General features: G+C 52.2%; 1 protein-coding gene across 3 annotated transcripts in view; it reads left to right on the top strand.

The window, feature by feature from the left end:
* GNG7 (G protein subunit gamma 7) overlaps positions 1–17,000 on the top strand; it is a 116,971-nt gene extending 99,971 nt beyond the window's left edge. For all 3 annotated transcript variants that reach the window (XM_037165184.2, XM_053658345.1, XM_037165186.2), the window contains 2 exons: positions 9,446–9,563; positions 13,518–17,000. In XM_037165184.2, the coding sequence (XP_037021079.1) occupies positions 9,483–9,563; positions 13,518–13,643 (207 nt within the window). In that variant the 5' untranslated portion in view covers positions 9,446–9,482 and the 3' untranslated portion in view covers positions 13,644–17,000. The remainder of the gene's footprint in view (positions 1–9,445; positions 9,564–13,517) is intronic.
* Positions 17,001–21,618: the final 4,618 nt, after the last annotated feature.

Here is a 21,618-nt window from a genome sequence, read left to right as displayed (position 1 = left end):
TATTTATACAGTCTGAAGCTATTGTAAAAATTTGTAGATAGATAGATCTATATGTATATCTAAAACCAGTGGACGTGGATGCCTTTCTGACGGAATTCGGTGGAGACTAGGGTCACCGCAGTGGCAGAGCAGGGAGAGGCCGCCGACTGCGGAGAGGTGGGGACGACTGGAGGTGGGTGTGTCGCCCTGGCCCTGGACCAGTTGAGGCACAGGGAGATGAAGAGTTCGGTTTGTTTTGTTTTTGTTTTTTTTCCCAGATACTGACTTCATCTTTTCCTGTGTGTAAAGTTGTACAATTCAAATAAGATGTCACTAGTAAACTCCTTAAGTAATACTGAGGACTCCAGTCACTGGAATGGAATCACCAAAATAGTGCAATAAAAATAGTACTACAAAATGTGCAAGGCACTCATGTAGGACGGTGCCTGTGGCCGTGCTGGTGGGAGATGAGTGTGTGACGGGCTGGTGGGAGCTCATGGCCCCGATTCCTGGGTCTTCCAAAGGCCCCTCACTCCTGTTTCCAACAGAACTTCCTCATCATTTCAACAAGTTCCTTTCCTTCCTCAGCTTTTGTTTGTTTGTTTGTTTGTTTGTTTGTTTGTTTTGTTTTGTTTTGTTTGTTTGTTCTCAGTCCTTCCCAAATGTCCTGCTTTTTCATCTGGGATCATTTTTCTTTAATATACTTTCATTTTACCTTTGATAAGGCAAGTCAGTTGGTTTAAAAAGTCTGTTTCTGTTTGTCTGAAAAATGTCTTTATCTTTTCCCCTAATTTTTGAAGTTTATTTTCAGCAGGTCTAGAATTTTCCACCTAATTGTTGGCCCTTTTTTCTCTGGCAGCTTATGCTTGTTTGTTTTGTAGTTAACTGGTTTTATTAAGGAATAATTCATTTTCAGAAAAATGAACAGATCTTAACTATAGTTTAATGCATTTTGACAAACATATATGCCTGTGTACACCAACACCTCAATCAAGAGATAGAAGGTTCTACCCTGGCCGGGTAGCTCAGTTGGTTAGAGAGTAATCCTGAGATACCAAGGTTGTGGGTTTGATCCCCAGTCAGGGCACATACAGGAAGCAACCAATGAATATACATCTAAGTGGAACAACAAATCAATGTTTCTCTTTCTCTCTCCTTCTTCCTCTTTCTCTAAAATAAATTTAAAAATTTTTTTAAAGAAATTATTTTAGCCCTGGCTGGTGTAGCTCAGTGGATTGAGCACGGGCCTGCAAACCAAAAGATCGAGGTTCGATTCCCCATCAGGGCACATGCCTGGGTTGCAGGCCAGTTCCCAGCAGGGGCCAGTTCCCAGCAGGGGATGCACCAGAAGCAACCATACATTGATATTTCTCTCCTTCCCTTCTAAAGATAAATAAATTTAAAAAATTATTTTAAAAGGTGTAGAACATTTCTGATGTCTTTTGCTTGACAGAATACTTTGAGGGTCACACACGTGGCCCCAGCTGTCAGGACACTGCTCTTCCTCATTGCACAGTTATGCCCATGGTTCAGCTGACTACAGTTATTCGTGCTCTTGTTCAAGACAGGCACATGGGTTGTTTCTGGTTTTCACTATTATAAATATCTGGGCAAGCAAACGTCTTGTACAAGTCCTTTTGTAGGGTCGCTGGGTCCTAGGTTAAATGTATGTGTAGCCCGGTAAGAAACTGCTGAACTGTTTCCCAGATTAGCTGCGCTGTTTCCACTCCCATCAGTAAAGTGTGGGACTCGCAGCCCTTCTCCATGCCCCACGGTGCCCAGCGCCCTGGCGTTTTTAATTGTTGCCACTCTGGTAGTTAGGAAGCAGCCTGTTGTTGAGATTTCTATTTCTCATTCACCAGTGACTAACCTTTGAGCACCTTTTCGCGCTGCTTGACCATTCCTCTGTCGGCTTCTAGATATTTATCCTGCCTGAGGTTATAGGGCTTCTTGAATCTATGGCCTGTGGTTGGACATCTTTTTCTTAAATCAGTTTTGGGCAATCACCAGCCATTATCTGTTCAGAAACAGCATCTGTCCCCCTCTCCCCCGCCTCCTTCCGGACTCCCGGCTCCCTGCGTGCCCCACCCGGCGGCGTCTGCCGCTCCGCTCTGCTTCCCGTCCCCTGTGTCTCTGTGTTTCATTCTGGACATTCCCCCGAGCTGTCTCCCAGTGCACTAGTTTTCTCTTCAGTTGTCGTCGGTGATGATACACTTTCTTCCATTGTGGCTTTCTTATCAGTGGGCACATAACATGTTTCCAAAGAGTATTTCCCATAGTAAGGTTTTAAAGACGGAAAATGAGCATAAGTGTCCTGTGGGCGTATATTCAAGGATTGACAGCTTTGGGGGAGAAACACTCTATATACAATATGATACAATATGGTATATTGTATATATTGTGTATATATAGTATATATGTATACATAGTGTATATATATGATATCATGTGTGTATATAGTAGGCATATACTATATAGTATACATATATATACATATATGTGTATATATATGATATCAGAGCTGCTACCCTGGTGCTGAGGTCAGAGGGAGTGGGTCTGAGTAAGTCCATGTGTGGGTTCTTTAGGAAGAACTGCTTGGGACTCCAGAATTTTCTTCCCCCGACTCAATCACCACTGGTTTCTGCAGCCAGAAGTTGTGGGGACTTAATCTCTCTGGGCCTGGAACCCTGGATGGGGAGCCTGGTTTGGGACTGGGACTCCTCACTCCTGAGATCTCCCTCTTGAATTTTCACCCACCACTTGTGGGTGTGGGACTAGCATGTTCCACGTCTCTTCCCCTCGGACCCGTCTGGGTGGATGTGATGCTTTAATTCTGTAGTTCCATTCAACTCTTATTTCTGATGGTTCTGAGTGATGGTTGTTCTATAATTTAGTTGTAATTTTGATGTTCTCACTTTATTTTTTATGGCTTTATTTTTTGAGGTAAATGTTTCTACATTGAAACAAATTTTTTTAATTTTATTTTTCAATTATACTTTACATTCAATATTACTTATATTAGTTTCAGGTGTAAAGCATAGTAGTTAGACAATCATATACTTTACAAAGTATTCCCCCCAATAATTCCAGTATCCACCTGGCACCGTACATAATTATTACAATATTCTTGAGTTTATTTTCTATGCTATACTTTACACCCTGTGACTATTTTGTAACTTCCAATTTGTATTTTTTAAAATATTTTTATCTGTTCATCTTCAGAGGGGAAGGGAAGGAGAGGGGGAGAACATCAGTGTGTGGTTGCCTCTCGTGTGTCCCCTGCTGGGAACTGGCCCGCCACCCAGGCATGTGCCCTGACTGGGAATCGAACTGCAGTCGCTTGGTTCTCAGGCCTGCGCTCAATCCACTGAGCTACACTAGCCAGGGCCCAATTTGTATTTCTTAATCCCTTCACCTTTTCCATTCAGTCCCCCACCTCCCCTCCTCTCTGGCAACCGTCAGTCTGTTCTCTGTATCTATGAGTGTGTTCCAATTTTATTCATTTATTTTGTTCTTTAGATTCCACATATAAATAAAATCATATGATATTTTTAAAAAATTAAAAAATAGCCCTGGCTGGTGTAGCTCAGTGGATTAATCACGGGCTGTAAACCAAAGGGTTGCTGGTTTGATTCCCAGGTAGGGCATATGCCTGGGTTGCAGGCCAGGTCCCCAGTGTGGGCGTGTGAGAGGCAACCACACATTGATATTTCTCTCCCTCTCTTTCTCCTTCCCTTACCCTCTCTAAAAATAAATAAATAAAATATTTTTAAATTACGAAAATAAAGCCTTACCATGGATATATATACATATATATCATACTGTATATATGTATATTCAGGACAAAAGCAAACATAAAAAGTATAAAAATAGACAAAAAGATATAAACACAGCATACTTTAGTTGAAATTTCAGAGATTTTTTTTCTTCTCTTTCCTCTTCACTTTAAAACTTATTAATAATGTTGAAGCAGCATGTGTTGTTGCACCGTTGATTTTTTGTTGTGCAGTTAATGAACCTGAAAGTCCGGGTGACTGGTTGTCATCTGCTGGGCCCGCCCACGCTGTCTTATCTTCTTCTTTGAGTAATAAAAGTTTTCCTGGACTCGAGTATGGTAGAACCGGGGTTGGCTGATAACAATAGAGCTATCTAGCTTTTCAACAAGAAAGTTACAAATATTTTGCATTTTTTCACATTCCGTAAATGGAATACAGACCTCTGCTTCCATGTGATAAGCATTTCCCACTCTTCTAAAATCCTTTACCCTGCCCTGGCTGGTGTGGCTCAGTAGATTGAGTGTCGGACTGCGAACCAAAGAGTCTCCAGTTCAATTCCCAGTCGGGCCACATGCCTGGGTTGAGGGCCAGGTCCCCAGTGGGGGGTGTGCAAGAGGCACCCACACATTGAGGTTTCTCTCCTTCTCTCCCTCCCCTCCCCTGTCTAAAAATAAATAAATAAAATCCTTAATAAAATATAATGAAATGCTTTGTCCTTTCTCACAGTTACATTTTCTGCCAGTCTCAATGTGGCTTTTTCATATCCTCAGTTTCAGGACTTCTGTTCAGCTAGATTTCAGGCGGTTCCAAATGGTGGTGGTTCTGTCCTTCAGTTGTCATTTCGATGTGGTTGTGAGAGGTTCCAAGTACCAGGGTTACCCGCACGCCGTCCCGACTGGACCTCCCCGTTGTGTTCCTACAGTTCAGACACCAGCCCTTTCTGCATGTCCACAGGTCCCTTCTTCTGTGGTTTTCGGTTCACTGCCAGAATCCCCGTCTCACCTATTTATCTCTTTGAACATAACTAACAGTTACTTTGATGTCTCAGCCAGCTCCCACGCAGAGACCCCGCAGTCTGTCCGTGTTCCCGCCATCCCTGCTGGTCTGTGCTCATGTGGTCTTGTCTGCGCCTGGTTATTTCTCATCCTGTGCTGTGCATCGTGATTGCAGGCTTATTTGTAGAATCGTTTAAAGCCTAGGATGATGACACTGGTCACCAGAGAGGATCTATGTCCACTTCTGCCCAACATCTAGGGCTGCTGGCCACGTACAGTCACCTCGGTCTGGCACCAGGTGCTGAGGTTGTTCAGCACTGAGCTGCCTGCGCCCTGTGTGCCCTTGTTCTCTGCCTGTCACTCTGTGTTGTCCCCCTTCATACCGAGGGTACCTGACCAAGCTCTCTCCCCTTGGAAGACCCTGGGTCTCAGCCTCCAGGCCTCTAGCCTTGCAAGGCTAATAGGGACATCGCTCCGCCTCTCAGCCAATTCTCCCCTCACGAAAAGTAACCTCGAAAGCCAGGCTCTGGACTCCATCCTCCCCAGACTCCGACTGGAAATTCTTCGCCATCGTAACAGCCCTCCAGTGCCTTTAAGCAGGTGTTTCTCTGTTCTGTCCAGCTTACCTGGGTGCCCTCAGCAGGAGCCTGCCCATATTAGCCGACCACTGTTGTGCAAGCTGAAGTCTGCAGATAATGATTTTGTCTCAAGTCCAGATGGCTTAGGAGGAGGCCGTGAATGTAAATCATCCTGATCGTAGAGCCACAGGATGACAAACTGGGACCAGTTCTCAGCTTCTAGAATGGCCCTGGTGTGTTCTGGCCAAAGAAGCTAAGACCCCAGTTGGGGCAGACCCAGGCCCCGGTGTCCAGACACGCCCTGCGCGCCCCATCTCCAGGGACCACGTCTGCATCCGTCCTGAGGAGTGGGGCCCTGGGGAGGGGACCTCTGTCTCCCCAATACTTCCAGGACAGTTTTGCAGCTCAGGCCCACCAGAGGCTAAAACGCATCTAAGGGCATCCAGAAATGACATGGAAGTGACTCAGGAGTGACTGTCACCACGGACTCTCGGAACTCATAGCAGAGCTGAAGGGAATCTAATCTCATGTTATGGCTCAGATGGGGCAGGGATTTCCACGCTTTAAGTCAGACAACATGAAAATGGACTCTCAATTTCCGGCTCTCCCACGAACTTCATCCACTCTTATTTTTAATATGACACCTTCAAACGCTGCCCAGGTCTCCCCTGAGCCAGGTCCGCTTCATGACACCCTGGCCCCCACAGCCGCTGGGCAGGAGAGGGGAGTGGTCATCATGGCGAAGCAAAGCCCCTTGAGTAGTGGTCCCAGTGGCTTCCCGCAAGCTGGCCCTTCCCCATTCGCTGGACACAGCATCCAGGTCCCATTGTCTTTTGTTCTGTCCCTGCAGCAGCTGCATTTCTATTTGGCAGTTGCCACAGGTCTCTGAAAGAGGTCCACTCTGCACAGCTGCGGGCGGGACCTGGTTTGCCAGCAGGGAAGGAGCATTGTCCCATTGAGCATTGCAGTGGAGTTCAGAGAGGGGAGGTAACTTTCCTAAAGCCACACAGCTTTGGGGTCGAGGCAGATTCAGATCTGCTGCTTCCCATGGCAGCTGCACCTTCCACTGCTCTGCTCTTGTCCCTTTCACATGCGTTGTTGGTTGAGTCCAGGGGAAGCTCTGGCCCTGACTTACTTTGTCACAAAGGGTTTGGACATTAAGACAATTAAACCCCTTTTTGAAACAACTTTCAGTATTCACGCAGGACTATTTCAGTTCAAACTGAATAATTTCAGTTCCAAAAAATTTGCCTAAATAAGCCTCTTTTGGCTGCAGATTTTCTAATGATAAAGGAATTCCATAAAAGCCTTAAATTCAGCCCCCAGGGAACACTGAGGGTATCTGGGGACATCTGTGTTTGTCATAGCTGAAGGAGCTACTGGCATTGAGGGGGTGGGGCTAGGGATGTTGCTCCACACTCCACAGTGCTCGGGATGGCCCCTCACAGAGAGTGGCCCATCCCGATGTCAGCAGCGCCCAGGGGAGAAACTGTTCTAAACCAGGTTCTGCCTTCCCCACCGCTCCCGCTGAAGAACGGCCGACTCTCTCCACAGTTTTGTTTAATCCTCTGTGCCCTGGAGCCTCATGTCTTAGCTCAGCTCTCTAGTATTTGGGGGGTGACCAGCCTCCCTTTCATCACAGCTTTGCAATGCTTACGGGAAGTTCAGGCAGGCAGCCTCATCGTCCTTGCAGGAGCCAGATTCAACCTGGTGTGACTTCCAGCCCTTCACTGGGAGGCCAGCCCAGGGCCTGGTGGTGTCTGTCAAGGTTCTATTTTTAGGCTAACCTCACCCCAAGTCTTGTCCTCAAGCTCACCAGGCCTGAACCAGCCTCTCTGCAGAGTCAAGAACGTGACCTCTGCCAGCAACCCTGACCACGTCGCCCCTCCCTGCTGGAGCAGCCTGCTCTGCCCCACCTCCACTCTGCCCCCAGCTTCCCAAGGCCCTACCGGCTTCTGGGCCTTTGCGGGCCCTGCTGAGCCAAGCCAGGTGTCTGCCTCGTCATGTGCCTCCTGTGGAGGGCAGCTGACGAGAAGTGTTCCCCAGGCCGACTCAGCCTGCTGCCTGCTCTGCCGGCCCTGGTCTCATCCCGGAGGGCATGGCTGGTCCATGAGTCAGTGCTGGCTGTGACAACGTCTGGGACAAGGACTTGAGTCTGCTACATGAGCTGTGGTGACACAGCCAGTGTCAGGATCTTGTCGTGTTGGCCCTCACACACGTATACACACATGCTCACACATATCACATGCATAGACACAGTGACATACACATATAAATATATAAGTAATCATGCATGTACACAGATGTGCACACTCACACACCTGTATATACATGGACACACACTCCAGCAGAAGCACATAACACACACGTACACACACATGCTCACACACACACCTCCCCGTCTGGTCTCTGGGCTAGATCGTCACCAGCACAGAGGGAGCCCCTTGCAGCTGCGTGCTCGGGGGAAACACAGCTGGGGTGGCTGCACACGGTGGCTGGGGGTCCTGGAGGGCACACTGGACGCTGAACAGGACTCTCAGCCTCCCAGAGAAAACACGGCCGGGGCCACCGTTTGTTCTCTGTGCCCGTCTATTTTTAGCACTGAGTAATTTAGGTATTTTTGAGCTGAACCAGGGCGGTTTTCCCTGAGTTGGATGTTTTGTGGCCACTTTGAAGCTATCTGCTGAATCAGAGCTCTGGAGCCCGCACGTGGGCCCTGCGCGCCCAGGGCAGACGCCGGGCCTCTTCTGACCCAGGAGGGGGCAGGGCGTCTGCTGGGCTCCAGGAGCAGGCGTATGAAAGGGTTTTTTTTATTACAACTTCTGACAGAGATCACTGTAGATTCACATGCAGTTGTACTAAATCACAGAGAGAGATTCCTCGTGTCCTTCACTCTGTTTTTCCCGACGGCAGTGTTTTGTCCAAGATCCTGGTCAGCAGCGCAGCCGGATGTTGGCGTGACACAGCCGGCCAGCCTCGTTCAGATTCCTGCAGGTCTGCGTGTGTGCATTAAGTCCTACACAAGCTTACCGCCGGGGCAGGCACACGGACCCTCTGCCAGTCAAGACAGGCCCATTTCCAGCCCTGCAGGACCGTCCTGTCGCCCTTGTCCCCCAGCTCCCCACCAGCCCCCACCCCCAGCAACTAGTCTCTAGCAAGCCCTGCCCTGGAGCTTCTGACGTAAATCCCTTCCCTGCGACCACTCCCCCTCCAACCTGCCCCAAAGCCACTCTGCGGCAGGAAGGAGCCAGCACTTCTCGCTCCTGCCCTGACCCCGGCAGCTGGGTGTGAAGGCCCAGGTCACTTGCTAGCTGGTTCCAGACACAGCTGGGCTTCACATGCGGAGTGGACCAGAAGAAAGCGTGGAAGTCTGAACCGGCACCCACATACCACACGACCGTCATTAGCTCGATTCTCAGAGCTCTGCGTGGCTTATGGCAAGACCTTCTCTGTGAGACGTTGAGCGTTTGAGTGAATAAAGGAAGGAGTGAAATAGCTCCAGCCCCCCAGAGAGTGGGTGACAGACCCCGGGTCCACAATGTGTGGTGTGCCCCGGTGAGCTGCCTCGGACAGACCCAGGGAGTCTCCACTGGGGGTGATCTGCCTGCCCCTCAGGGGATATCGAGCTGTGTCTGGTGACAAATGCACTCATTGTAACTGGGGGTGTTTCTGGTGTCACGAGAGGGTGCCGGGGTGCCACTAAATGCTCTACAAGGCCCAGGATGGCCCCACCCCAGAGAGTGACCCAGCGCCACTTCCAGAGGCCCTGGGGCAGGGGACAGAGAAAACTGACTTTTTCCCTGGCAAGTCCCTCATCTGGAGCCAACCAGGAGCCAGTGCTGTGGTTTCATGAACTCTCCTGGGGACCCTTGGTGGTCACAGCCAGCGCCTGGCCATAGGAGGGAACTGTGGGAGAAGAGGGGTCCTCAGCCAGGCCTCCCACCTCTGACCTGAGGACACACAGCATGGCCAGTCTCTGGCGCATGGCTCCAGGGTGGTGGGGTGATGGCCAGAGGGCTCCCAGAAGTGGGGTGGGGGGACGTCCCGCCTCTGCGCCCTGGGCTGCATGCAGTCCTGGGCCTCCCAGGCCGGCTCATGCTGTCTGCTTCTCCCACAGCTCTCTGGACGACAGGGCCCAGAGCTGATGGCAGACAATGTCAGCCACTAACAACATCGCCCAGGCCCGGAAACTGGTGGAGCAGCTCCGCATCGAAGCCGGGATCCAGCGAATCAAGGTGAGCAGGGCAGCAGAGGAAAAGGAAGCGGCTCCCCGCTGGGCAGGACGGGCTGACACTGCAGCTGTGCCTCTCGCTGTGCAACCTCAGGCCACCCACTTACCCTTTCTAAGCCTCAGTTTTCTCAGCAGAAAGACAGGGCTGATGTAGAGCGACTCCTTGGGTTGTGGTGATCCCATGTACCAGAGCGATATATAACTACTGACCTCGCCCCGGCCCTGGGGATCCCGCCCTGGAAGCCCCAGTGAAAGCCATCTCGCGCCACCGAAGGACCAGCGAGAGGCAGGCCCTCTCTCTGCCGTCCCTGCATCCCCCTCATTACAACCCATGCAGAGGGCAGAGACCTGGTCCAGGGGGGGTAGAAACACAGCCTCTCACCGCCTGCTTTCTTCATCTCTGCGCTGTGGGTTTGTTTGTTGTTTTTTTTTTAAATAAGTATGTTTGCTTTTTATGCTAAAAAAAGAAAAAGGACAAGCAGTTTCTGTTCACAGACACTTAACCCATCAGGGGCCAGGAACACGCAAAGCAAAATAAAAGTGCATCATTGTGCCATCAGCTCTGCAGAGATTTTTAAAAAATAATCATTTGGATAACATCCAGTGAACCGTTGATTTGGAAGCACACAGCTCAGTGGCGTTTGGTGCACTCAGTGCTGTGCAGCCGCGGCCCCCGTCTGGTCCGGGGCACTCCATCACCCCAGAAGGACACCCGTCCCCCTTAGCAGCCCCCCAACTCCCCCCAGCCCCTGACAACCACTGACCCACTTCCTGTCTCTGGATCTGCCTGCTCTGGACGTGTCCCACATACGGGATCACACACTGTGTGGCCTTTGTGTCTGGCTCCTCTCCCTGGGTGTCCTGGTTTCAGGGTCCACCCACGTCGTGCTGAGTGTCAGTGTCTTGCTCCTTTTCATGGCCGAGTGCTGTTCTGGGGTGCAGGTGGGCACGTTGTTTTTATGTTGATGAGTTTTAAGTCTGGGAAGGGACATCAGGACAACATCCAGGGCACATGTTTCCTCCTTTCCAAGCTCATGGACCCGTGGCTGGTCACAGCTGCTTGTATGAGAAAGGTGCCTGACACTTTCAAAGGCACCTTCTCACCAAGCCCATGTCCACTTTCCAAAGGATGGTGAGGTACCCCAGAGGTTGTTTTCTGCCCCAGACCTGGGCTTGCAGACAGCCCCATGAGGACCAGGGCAGCTCCAACGAGAAGGCTCCGGTGCGTTAGGCTTCTAGATTATATCTGCTCCAGCTCCCCACTGGGTCGGTCAGGGCTCTCCAGAGAAACAGAACTAGCAGACTGTGCGTACACAGACAGTGAGAGCAAGAGGGAGCAATGTATTTTAAGGAATTGGCTCATGCCGTTATGGGGGCTGGCAAGTCTGAAGTCTGCAGGGCAGGCCAGCAGGCTGAAGGAAGATCCAGGGAGCTCTGGCTGGCGCGGCTCAGTGGATTGAGTGCCAGCCTGCAAACGAAAGGGTTGCCAGTTCGATTCCCAGTCAGGGCACACACCTGGATTTCGAGCCAGGTCTCTAGTAGTAGTAGGGGAGGGAGGTGTGAGATGCAACCACACATTGATGTTTCTCTCCCTCTCTTTCTCCCTCCCTTCCCCTCTCTCTAAAAATAAATAAAGTGTTTAAAGAAAAAGACCCAGGGAAAAGTCAGTGTTGCAACTCGAGTCCCAAGACCACCTGGAGGCAGAATTCTGTCTTCTCTGCAGGGAGCTCAGTCTGTTCTCTTACGGCCTTCCACCGATAAGACGCAGCCCACCTGCATTACAGAGGCTAATTCATGCTGGGCAAGGCCGGCCGATGCAATCGTTAATACTATCTAGACAGTATCTTCCTGGAGGCGTGGAGAGCAGCTTCATATGAAGTGTCTGGGCGCCGGCCTAGCCAGGCAGAAACACAGGACTGGCTGTCGGCTGTGCATTTGCCCAGACTCGCCTTCCTGAGCACCTGTCACGGCCCAGGCACTGATGGTCCCAGGGACTCATTAGGGCAGGGTGGCCTGGCCAGGCCCAGGTAGACTCACACTGGTGGCCAGGCAGTGGGAGAGAGGGAGATGGTTTTGCTAGACCCCTGGGCCTCCACCAGCCAGTGAGGGTTGGGGAGGGCTGCTGGGGGGGGGGGGGCAGTGCCTCCCAGGAGGTGGCTGAATGTTCCAGAACTCTGCACATTCAAAGCATTCCTTCAGGCTGAAGAAAGAGAAGGGCCCGGTTGAAGTGGTTTTACTTTGTGAGCGGTGCCAGCTCCCAGCCCTGGCGGAGCCGTGATTCATCCCACCCGTTTGATGTTCGGAGCAGCCCCGGCCTCGGAGGGGAGTCAGGACGTGACCCACTCTCCCTGCAGTCCCGCCTGAGGTTTTGCGTCCCCGCAAAGCGGCGATCAGAGCCACAGAGCATCAGCCTGCCTGAAAGGCTCACCCGGCCGTGGCCTGGCAGATGAGAGGTGCCCCACGGCCTGGATGTGTGGCAGTGCCGTGGCCTTGGCACTGTGGGCAGAGCCTTCCTGTCAACGCCAGGGATGGGCCGGGGTGGGGGGCACAAGCTGGAGCCACAGCATCGGCTATTTCAGGGCCCGGTGACTATTTTTGTCATCTGGGAGGAGTACTTTCCAAATAGGACTCTAGAAACCAAGCTCCATCTGCTCATCAAAGGCAGCGATCCCACCAGCGGCTGGCATGCTCGCGACAGTGGCAATTGTCGCTGTCTGAGGGCAGGAGCGTCCCCCGACACAGGGCAGGATTGGGGTGTCCTTGGTGTTCTGGCGTGCAGCGTTGCAGACACTGCCGAGGCGTCACAGAGCACGGTGTCTCTCGCCCCTCCTCCTCCGACCGCCAGCAGCCCCACGCAGCTCTCGCCGCCCTCCAGCCTCACAGGGCAGGACGCAGGGGCTGAGAAAGGGAGCCCTGGACAGTTTCTGTCCCAGGGATGGGATCCTGGGCCCACCGACATGACCTGCTTGCCCCTGCCAAGTATACCTGCAGCCCAGCCCCCAGGGGCGAGCAGAGTGGGACAGCAGCCACTGCAGTGCCCCCAAGTGCATGGCCAGGAGGAATGGGGCTTGTGGCCCAGGGGCACCCTTTGTGGTGACCCTTGGCTCCCCAGATGCCAAACGCCACGTTGTCCCTGTGTCACCTTTCCTTCTCCCACGTCCTCCCTCCTCTCTCTGGGACTCTGACGCAGGGCGTCCTAAGGGCCAGTGCCCTCGCTGGGTCCAGACTGCACAGAGAGGAAAGACAGGCTTGTCCAGTGCCCCTCGTCACGCCAACGTCCAGTCAGGGTCCCTCCTGCTCGGCCCTTTCCCGGGAGGGACGGAGCGTCAGGCTGAGCCCCCAGGAGGCCGCATCTCACCCCGACTCTGGGCATCTCCCGCTGGAGGAGGCTCAGTCCTTTTCTTCATCTTTTAAAAATGGTGGTAAAATACAGAAAACAAAATTTATCATTAGTGATATTTGGTATCTTCAGGATCTGCAATCATCGCCTCTATCCAATTCCAAATCATTTCATCGCCACAAGAAAGAAACCATGGCTGCCAGGGGCTGGGAGCCGTCGGGGGTTAAAGATCGGTGGGGATTTTCGCCGATCGGTCCTTAACCCCCGACGGCTCCCAGCCCCCGGCAACCACGAATCCACTCTTTTGTCCCTGTGGATCTGCCCTTTCTGGACGTGCCACACAAATGGAATCACACCCAGTGCGGCCTGTGTGTCTGGCATCTCTCACTGAGCGTCGCGTGTTCCAGGTCCCTCCACACTGGCCAGCGTCGGCTGTCGGTGCGTCGCTCCTTGTCCTGGCTGAGTGATGCTCCCGCGTGTGGATGGGATCACACTGTGTTCGTCTCACTGTCTGACAGACACGGTGGAGCACTCGCCTCTGGCTGTTATGGATGTGCCCCTGTGAACACGCACCTGTCAGCCTCTTCTTACCTTTTCTCTCTCATCCTTGACACTCAGGTCTCCAAAGCCTCATCGGAACTGATGAGTTACTGTGAGCAGCACGCCCGGAATGACCCGCTGCTGGTCGGTGTCCCGGCCTCTGAGAACCCCTTCAAGGACAAGAAGCCTTGTGTCATTCTATAGCGTGGTTTTCCTGTGTTCTCTCTCTCCCCCTCCCTCTTCCTTTCTCTCGCTCTGTCAGGGCATCATTCAGTGCATAGTTGAAGCAAAGTATTTCGGGTCCCTGAAACTTCTAATGCCAAAAGAAATGTAAAACATTGCCAGTGCCCAGATGGTGTAAAATATACCCACTGGGCAATAATGGGCGGGCGTTCAGACCAAATAGCGCAGCCCTCAGGGCCGGGCCGAAAGACCGATGCCGGCGGCACAGCCACGTCCATCTAGGAAGAGCTGAGACACCCAGACTGTGTGGCCACCATCTTTCAAACCGTCACTTGCCATTTGAGCTGAGGTCCAGAGACGGTCGGGAGAAGGGAGGGCAGGGGGCGCTGGCCGCCGGCCCCAGACGACCTGGGCGACCTGGCCGGCCAGCTGTTCTTGCGCAGCTGGCCACTTGTGAAAAAGACTTCTGCTCCAGAGCTTTTTTAAAAGTAAAGTAAAATTTGGGGGTAGGGGTTCATAATGAGCTTTTTGGGGAAAATATTTTCATTTAAATAATTGTTATCCCGTACCGCTAAAATCAGATTCCGATGGCTGGGCGCGTGGCCGGGCTGTGCTGTGCGATGGTGCGCAGGTGAAGTTCCAGGGCCGGGAGGGGGCTCCGCGCAGGAAACGCACCCGTGTCACCCAGTGTCACCCTACTGTACGGCGTTTGTGCAGCATGTGCCGCTGCACTGCCATGTGCGGCCCTGCCCTTTCCCAGGGATCCCACTCATCCCAGAAACAGATTCACTGCAACTCGCCCCGGCCCCTGGAATAGCCCCTGGGTTTTACTTCCTTTCCAGCACATGACCTTGACGTGGGCATTGAGGGGCTGTGGCCATACTCTTATCAAACCCGTCTCTCTGGGGGTTTGGTTTGGTTTGGTTTTTCTCCACTTGCATTTATCCCGATGGCCACTGTCCACGCAGAGCTGCACCCTGGCGGCAGGGCCACCTGATGCAGTGTGAAAAGGCATCTGATGGCCGCAGCATCCGCAAGGCCTCAGAGGCTCTCTCTCCGCTTTTGTGCCCCTTCAACCCCGCGCTGTGGCTGGAGGAAGCCTGAGGCCTGTTGGTCCAGTCCATCACTCTTCCCAACAGCCTTGGGAACTCGATACGTCGGGGGGTCAGGGGTTCGGCGCAGGAGGCCTTTTTTTAAAATTATTTTTTCCTTTGTTACAACATGGACAGTTAAAGGAACAAGAGCATAGGGCCAAACGAACTTCCCTCCCCTCTGCCAGTGCCACCCGAGGCTACCAGGACGCCACACGGCCCTGAACTCGGGTCCCACCTGTCCAGTCCTGGAGCAGCAGGCAAACTGTGGGAAGAAACGAGCCGAGCTCTGCTCCTGTGGCCTCAGTGGACGTCAGAGCCCGAGGCCCACGCCAGTGGAGTCCTGGACAGCTGCCAGGCTGGGGCCCTCACCTCACAGCCAGGGTCAAGGCTTAAATCTTGCCAGAGTTAAGAAGGCTCCAGTGCATGACCCTCCATCCAGCTCCCACAGAGTATAGGCTAGCAGGCTGAGTCTTTCTCCCCAGCACCCAGCTCTCCCCAGCTGGTCTGGGAGCACCAGGGGCTCTGGGGAGCCCGGCACCTCCAGACCTGCTGTTGGTCAGGGAAAGCCATGGAGGCTCCCAGGCTGCACCCGCCTTTCACTGGGCAGGGAGCCCGCACCACCCTGAGCCTCTCTCACTGTCCCCAGCAGGATGGGACAAACCCTCTTCTAGGGCCTGGTGGGAGTTCACCCCAAAAGGGCAAGGAGTGGGTAGCAGGACAAGCCTCTGTGGCGGAAGCCGTAACCCTCTGAGCCTGCATCAGGTCCTCTCCTGTGACCCCCACTGACCAGCCACGGGTCCCCAAACAAGGCGGGGGGTCCTGCTCTCAGCACCAGGAGCACCCCAGGCTCCCAGACCTCACCTCTGTCTCCGAAACCCCCCACCCTGCCAGCCATTCCAAGCCCAGCCCCACCTTGTGTCCCCCACTCAAATGGGACTGGAGAAGCCAGCAGGGAGACAGTCGAGGACCCCTGGCTGAGGGAGGTGGGACTGAACCCCACTTCACCAGCTCTGTGACCTGCTATGGGCTCAGCCTGCCAACATGTTCCCCCCCACCCCCAGCTCCGTAACAAGCTCCATCCTGGGCCTGGGGAGGCTTCTGGGTCAGAAAACCCAGGGACTGAGTGGTCCAGGTAAACAGAGGCCCTGAGCAATGGTGAGGACAGTGGGTTTCCCACCTTATTGCTGCACCTGCTCAGCTGCCCACTCTAGGTGCCCACAGCCTCAGACCCCAGGGATGTGGTGATCGGCAGAACCCCCTCTGCGGTTTTCTTTCCAGCCGAGGAGGGGCAAGTGAGAAAACGCCTTTTTTTCCCCCTATTTACAGTAAAACTCACTGTGCATAGTGTAGACCTACAGCATCAGTGCACTTAAAACATGTGCTGCTTGTGCGTTCCTGGCACGAGTATCCACCCTGAAAATGTGATTTTTAAGGGTTTGGGGACTAGAATTGCCCCGTGCATCAGGGACCCGTGGTGGTGGCAGCATAGGCCTTGAGGAGACCAGCATCTCTAACTGTGTCGTGGCAGAAAAGATGAAGGACATGTACACAGAAGGTGGGCGTGAAGTGCGACGTCTCCCTGTGTTCTGCATTCCGGGGCAGCGTTTCTGGCAGGCTGGCCTGTCTGGCCCCCACTCCAGGGAAGAGTTAGAACATGTGTCCCTGCCCCATCCTCCCAATGGTGACTCCCAGACCAGGAATGAAGTGGCTCGGTTGTGACCTCCAGCCCCGGGGAAGGTAGACCTACTGGGCTAGGAGGAAGGTGCTGTCTGGCTGGCTTTAGTGTCCCTGCCTCTGGTCCAGGGCGGCTGTGGGCCTCCAGGCAGCTCGTCCACCAGGGGAAGAGCCCCAGCCCTGCCGGAGCAGGACAAGGCCCCCGTTCTGCAGATTCTCGCCCCAAGCATGAATGACCAGGGGTACTTTGGTGGCTGAAGTGAGGCCACCAAAAGTCACTCATCCTTCAGGAGCACTTAAAAAGAGCCAGCCTGCCACGGGGTCCCCTGAAAACAAGCCATACGTCGGACATGCTGCCCTCCTCCTCCTCTGTCCACGGAACCCATTGCCAAATGTTACGAGATTTGTTCCTGGTTTGCAGAAGCAGTCTATGGTTCTGGCAGGTTCTAGCCCACCTGCCTTTGGATGTCTAGTGGTTTTTATTTCTGATTTTAAAAAAAAATTCCAGGTGTGCCACACCCACTTTCTCACAGTGTTTTAATATTGTGTGGAATTGTCAATACAAAGTGAATTAATCCACAATAAAAAGGCTCACGGCTCCTTGTCTTCAGCTCTGGGCCCTTCTCTCTCCCTGGGCACTGCCGGTTGGGTGGGGGTTGCCCCACATTATTCCCGCCCCTCTCACCTGCCCCCAGCAAGAGATAGCATGAGTGGAACCCACTTGGGGCAGCAACACTCACAAATGGCACTCAGCTTGGATGCGCTTTGCGATTTGCAGCTAGAAAATTTAGGGGGAGAAGCTATTTGCATGGCTGGAGCTGTGTGCTCCACGGATTGGGAGTGTCTGGCATGGCCCCTTGGGAAGGGCCTCCATCTTTGAAGAGCTTGAAGCTGGGAAGATCTTCATCTTACCCCTACTCACCAGTCACCCAGGGACCACCCCCAGCACCAGGCTCCGGGGAAGTCCATGAGTGGTAGCTCAACTTACACCATGCCACGGAGAGGTACATTTTTAATAATAAGCCTTCAACTGGCTGCTTTCGACCACCTAAGTAGAGAAGAACTTTCTCTGTATAAAACATTTATAAAGTCAACCACGTAAAGATTGTCTCCTGTGTATCAGAAAGAGTGTAAGATTAGAAGGCACTTCAAACCCTAAACAAAATTACCACACAACCCGGCATGTCCCACTTCTGGGTGTGTTCTCACGAAGTCACTGAAAGCAGGGACTCAGGTGTTTGGACCCCTGGTTCACAGCAGCCAAGGTGGACACAGCCCAGGTGTCTGGGCACGTGAATGGACCATCACAGTGTGGCTGAGCCTTGCGGACATCATGCTCAGTGACATAAGGGCAAACACTGTGTGTTCCACTCATGAGAAGGTCCCTGGAGGAGTCAGACCCATAAAGGCAGAAGACGGGCGGGGGCCAGGGGACAGAGGAGGGGCTGGGGAAGGTATTTACCAGGATAGAGTGTCTGTTTGGGAAGCTGAGGAAGTTCTGGAGATGGGTTGCAGAAAAGAGGGATGTATAAGGGGATTCAGTGGGAATGAGAAAAGTACAATTAAAAAATTGAGAAAGAAAGTTCTGGAAATGGATGGTGGAGATGGTTGTCTGACCTTGTGAGTGTACGTAACACCACAAATTGTACCCTGAATGGCGAACACACTGAGTTTCGTGTTACGTACATTTTACCAGAAAAAGGAAAAAACGTACAACCTCACCCACTGTTCACCTGAAGGGCTAAAATTTAGAAGATTGGTGTCGCTGAGGGTATGGAGCAACCTGGGTTCAGAGCTTATCGCTGGGAGTGCGAAATGCTTTAAGCACTTTGGGGAATGGTCTGGCAGTTTCCTATAAAACTAAACACCCTCCCCTCAATGACTTGGCAGTTCCACTTGTTCTTAAGAGAAAACAAAACATCTCTACAGCCCTGGCTGGTGTAGCTCAGTGGGCTGAGCGCTGGCTGCAAACCGAAGGGTCGCTGGTTCAATTCCCAGTCAGGGCACATGCCTGGGTTGCAGGCCAGGTTCCCAGTACAGGGGCCACATGAGAGAAAACCACACATTGATGTTTTTCTCCCTCTCTTCCTTCCTCCCCCTCTATAATGGATAAAATCTTTTTTAAAAACAACAAAAGCACATGTATACAGAGTCTTGGAAGGAGTATATTCAAGCAGCTCCTCTCATAATAGTCAAACTCTGGGAACATCGCAGGTGTGCAGGAACACGTGAATGCATGAACAACTGGTGGCCCATTCACACCCTGAACCCCACCCGGCGTGGAACAGAATAAACTGATACTAAAAGCAATAATCTGAGTGACTCAGAGACTTCGCACCGACCAGACCGGCCTTGGGGCGAGGAGAGCAGAGGGATTCCGCTCACAGAGCGTCCGGCCGGGCGAGCCGTGCTCTGGCTGCGCTGTCAGAAGAACGACCCCAAACTCGCCCACAGCCCATTGTCCAAATTGGCCAGTGCCCGAGGCCGTGTCATTTCAAATGGGGTAAATGGGACTTTGCAAATGGGATCAAGTCAAGGACCCTGAGGTGGGGACAATCCTACATTCACCGGCGGGCCCGGTGTTTTTGAAGGGTCCTCACAGGAGGGCGGCAGGAGGGTCAGAGTCAGAGACGGCAGAGGCCGAGCTGCTGGCTGTGAAGAGGGAGGGACCGCGAGCCAGGGATGCGGCGCCTCTAGGAGCTGGAAATTGCTGGGAATAAGTGAAAGAAGCCAGTCTGAGAAACCTGTGCTGTATGACTCCCAACACCATGACATTCTGGAAAAAAGCAAACTATGGAGATGGTAAAAAATACAGAGTTCGGAGAAAGATGAATAGGGGAGCACGGAGTATTTTCTGGGACAGTGACGCTTAGATAGGACACCGTCGTGGTGGAGATGTGACATTACCCTCTTGACAAGACCACAGAGAGCAGTGAGCCTGTTGTACACGGGGCCTGGGCCGCGTGCAGTGTGGGGTACGGACGCCCAGCCCTCACCACGCAGGGGGGCGGCGTTGATGGGACGGAGGGGGTGACTGTACCCCACACCGGGCGGGAGCGGCGCCCAGATGAAGGGAGCAAACAAATTCAAAATGGTCCTCAGCGTGGTCATTACACAAACCCAGGGCACCAGTATTATGTCTAGAATCTTCCCTTCAATTAGTTCGTTGAAATCAAAAGGGGAAACATGGCAAATGCTGAGTCACGGAGCCTCCGTAGGACCAGCTGCAGAATTAGCAGGCCCCCTGTTCAACAGTTAAGAATTTCCAGGGATGTAAGATACAGCATAGGGAATAGAGTCAATAATAACGTAATAAGTATGTGTGGTGCCAGGTGGGTACTGGACTCAATGGGGAATCACTTTGTAAGTTACATAAATGTCTGATCACTATGCTGTACACCTGAAACGAATATACTATGGCATGTCAACTGTACCTGAAATTTTCTTTTTAATTAAGAATTTCAAGCCTTGGCCAGTGTGGCTCAGTTCGTTGGAGCAATGTCCTGTAAGCCGTAGGGTCACAGGTTTGATTCCCAGCCAGGGCACATGCCTAGGTTACAGGCTTGGTTGGGCTCGTAGGTGAGACAAACCAACCCATGTTTCTCATGTCCATGTCTCACTCTCTCCCTCCCCTCCCCTCTCTCTAGGACCAATGAGCATGTCCTCAGGTAGCATTTTTTTTTTTAATTTCAAGATGGCAACAGAAGAGCATTAAACCCAGGTGACTGCACAGGCCCTGCACCCGCAAAGCCAGCCCCGCCTCTCCACGCAGGGACTGGGGAGAATGAAGGAACCTGTGACCCTCCTTGCATTTGCAACCAGCTTTTCTTTTTCTTTTTCTTTTTTTTTAAGATTTTATTTCTTTTTCTAGAGAGAGGGTAAGGGAAGGAGGAAGAGAGAGAGAGAAACACTGATGTGCTAGGGAAACATCGATCAGTTGCTTCTCACACTCCTCCCCAGGGACCTGGCCCTCCACCCAGGCATGTGCCCTGACCAGGAAACAAACCGGTGACCTTTGGGATTGCAGGCCTGCGCCCACTGATCCATAGCAGCCAGGGCTGCAACCAGCTTTTCAAGAAATGCAATGCAAAAAAAATGTTCACTGACCTTCAGCTGTACTTCACGAATTCCCTTTGCTCAGGAGGTGGTATAAATTAAAAAATAATCCTATGTGCCTTTCAAATGAAAACAACTGCATTTATGAAAGCAAGAGGCTAACTTTTAACTCAGGGTCGCTTTTTTTTTTAAGATTTTATTTATTTATTTTTAGAGGAGAAGGGAAGGAGAGGGGGAGAGAAACATCAATGTATGGTTGCCTCTTGTGCGTCCCCTGATGGGAACTGGCCTGCAACCAGGCATGTGCCCTGACTGGGAATCAAACCGTGGTTGTTTGGTTCGCAGGCCTGCACTCAATCCACTGAGCTACACCAGCCAGGGCTCAGGGTCGCTTTTTAAAGATGTTCAGATACAACTATCACATCGCAGCAGCATTCACAGCCGGGTCGGTTAGCGCAGCGGCTGTTGGAGCGCAGCACCTTTTAATTTGTGAACACACAGTACTGAACCATGCAGAACGGGGTGTGAACGTGGGGTGAGACCACCGAATGAAGATCCAGATCTGTACTCAATTCTGTAACTGGCTGTCAAGCCTCTTGAGGCTCTTCTGCTCTGCTCAGAAGAAATGATACGGGAAGGACACAGATGGACAAGATTGAAATACCACAGTTGTCACACAGTTTTAAATCTGGGTCCCGTTACAGGACCACACCGCCTGCAGGGCACGAAGAACTTCTATTTTTATAAATCTTGTCATTGCTTCGCAAATAGTGTATTATACCTTTTCTTCTGACAGTCTGTATTTCTTCTTCTACAATTTCTTCATTCCATTTCGGTGTTTCTTCCTCTTCTTCTTTGAAGTACATTTTAAAATCTCCATAAGTGGAACCAGCCCGGCCTCCCTGTGACCTTCAGCAAGTCGCTGTGACTGGTGCTGATTTCAGAGCCGAAAGCTGGGACGAAAAGCATCCAGTGAGACCTTCCGGGGTTTCGTATAATGATAAAAGGCACAATTCACAACCAAGGCAGAAACCCGCATTAATAATACTGCATCCGAATGTCAACACTCCGGACCACAGAAGACTGGCCCTAGAGTCCTCTCATTAGCTCCACAACTTGGAAGCCATCGCCCTACAAAAGGAAGTGCAGTAAACCAACACAAGCACCTGTGC

The sequence above is a fragment of the Artibeus jamaicensis genome, unplaced genomic scaffold (assembly GCF_021234435.1).
Source record: "Artibeus jamaicensis isolate MK-2021 breed Jamaican fruit bat unplaced genomic scaffold, CSHL_Jam_final scaffold_537, whole genome shotgun sequence".
Taxonomy (NCBI): domain Eukaryota; kingdom Metazoa; phylum Chordata; class Mammalia; order Chiroptera; family Phyllostomidae; genus Artibeus; species Artibeus jamaicensis.
The sequence above is the reverse complement of the archived record's forward strand: the minus strand, read 5'-3'. Positions and strand labels throughout refer to the sequence as shown.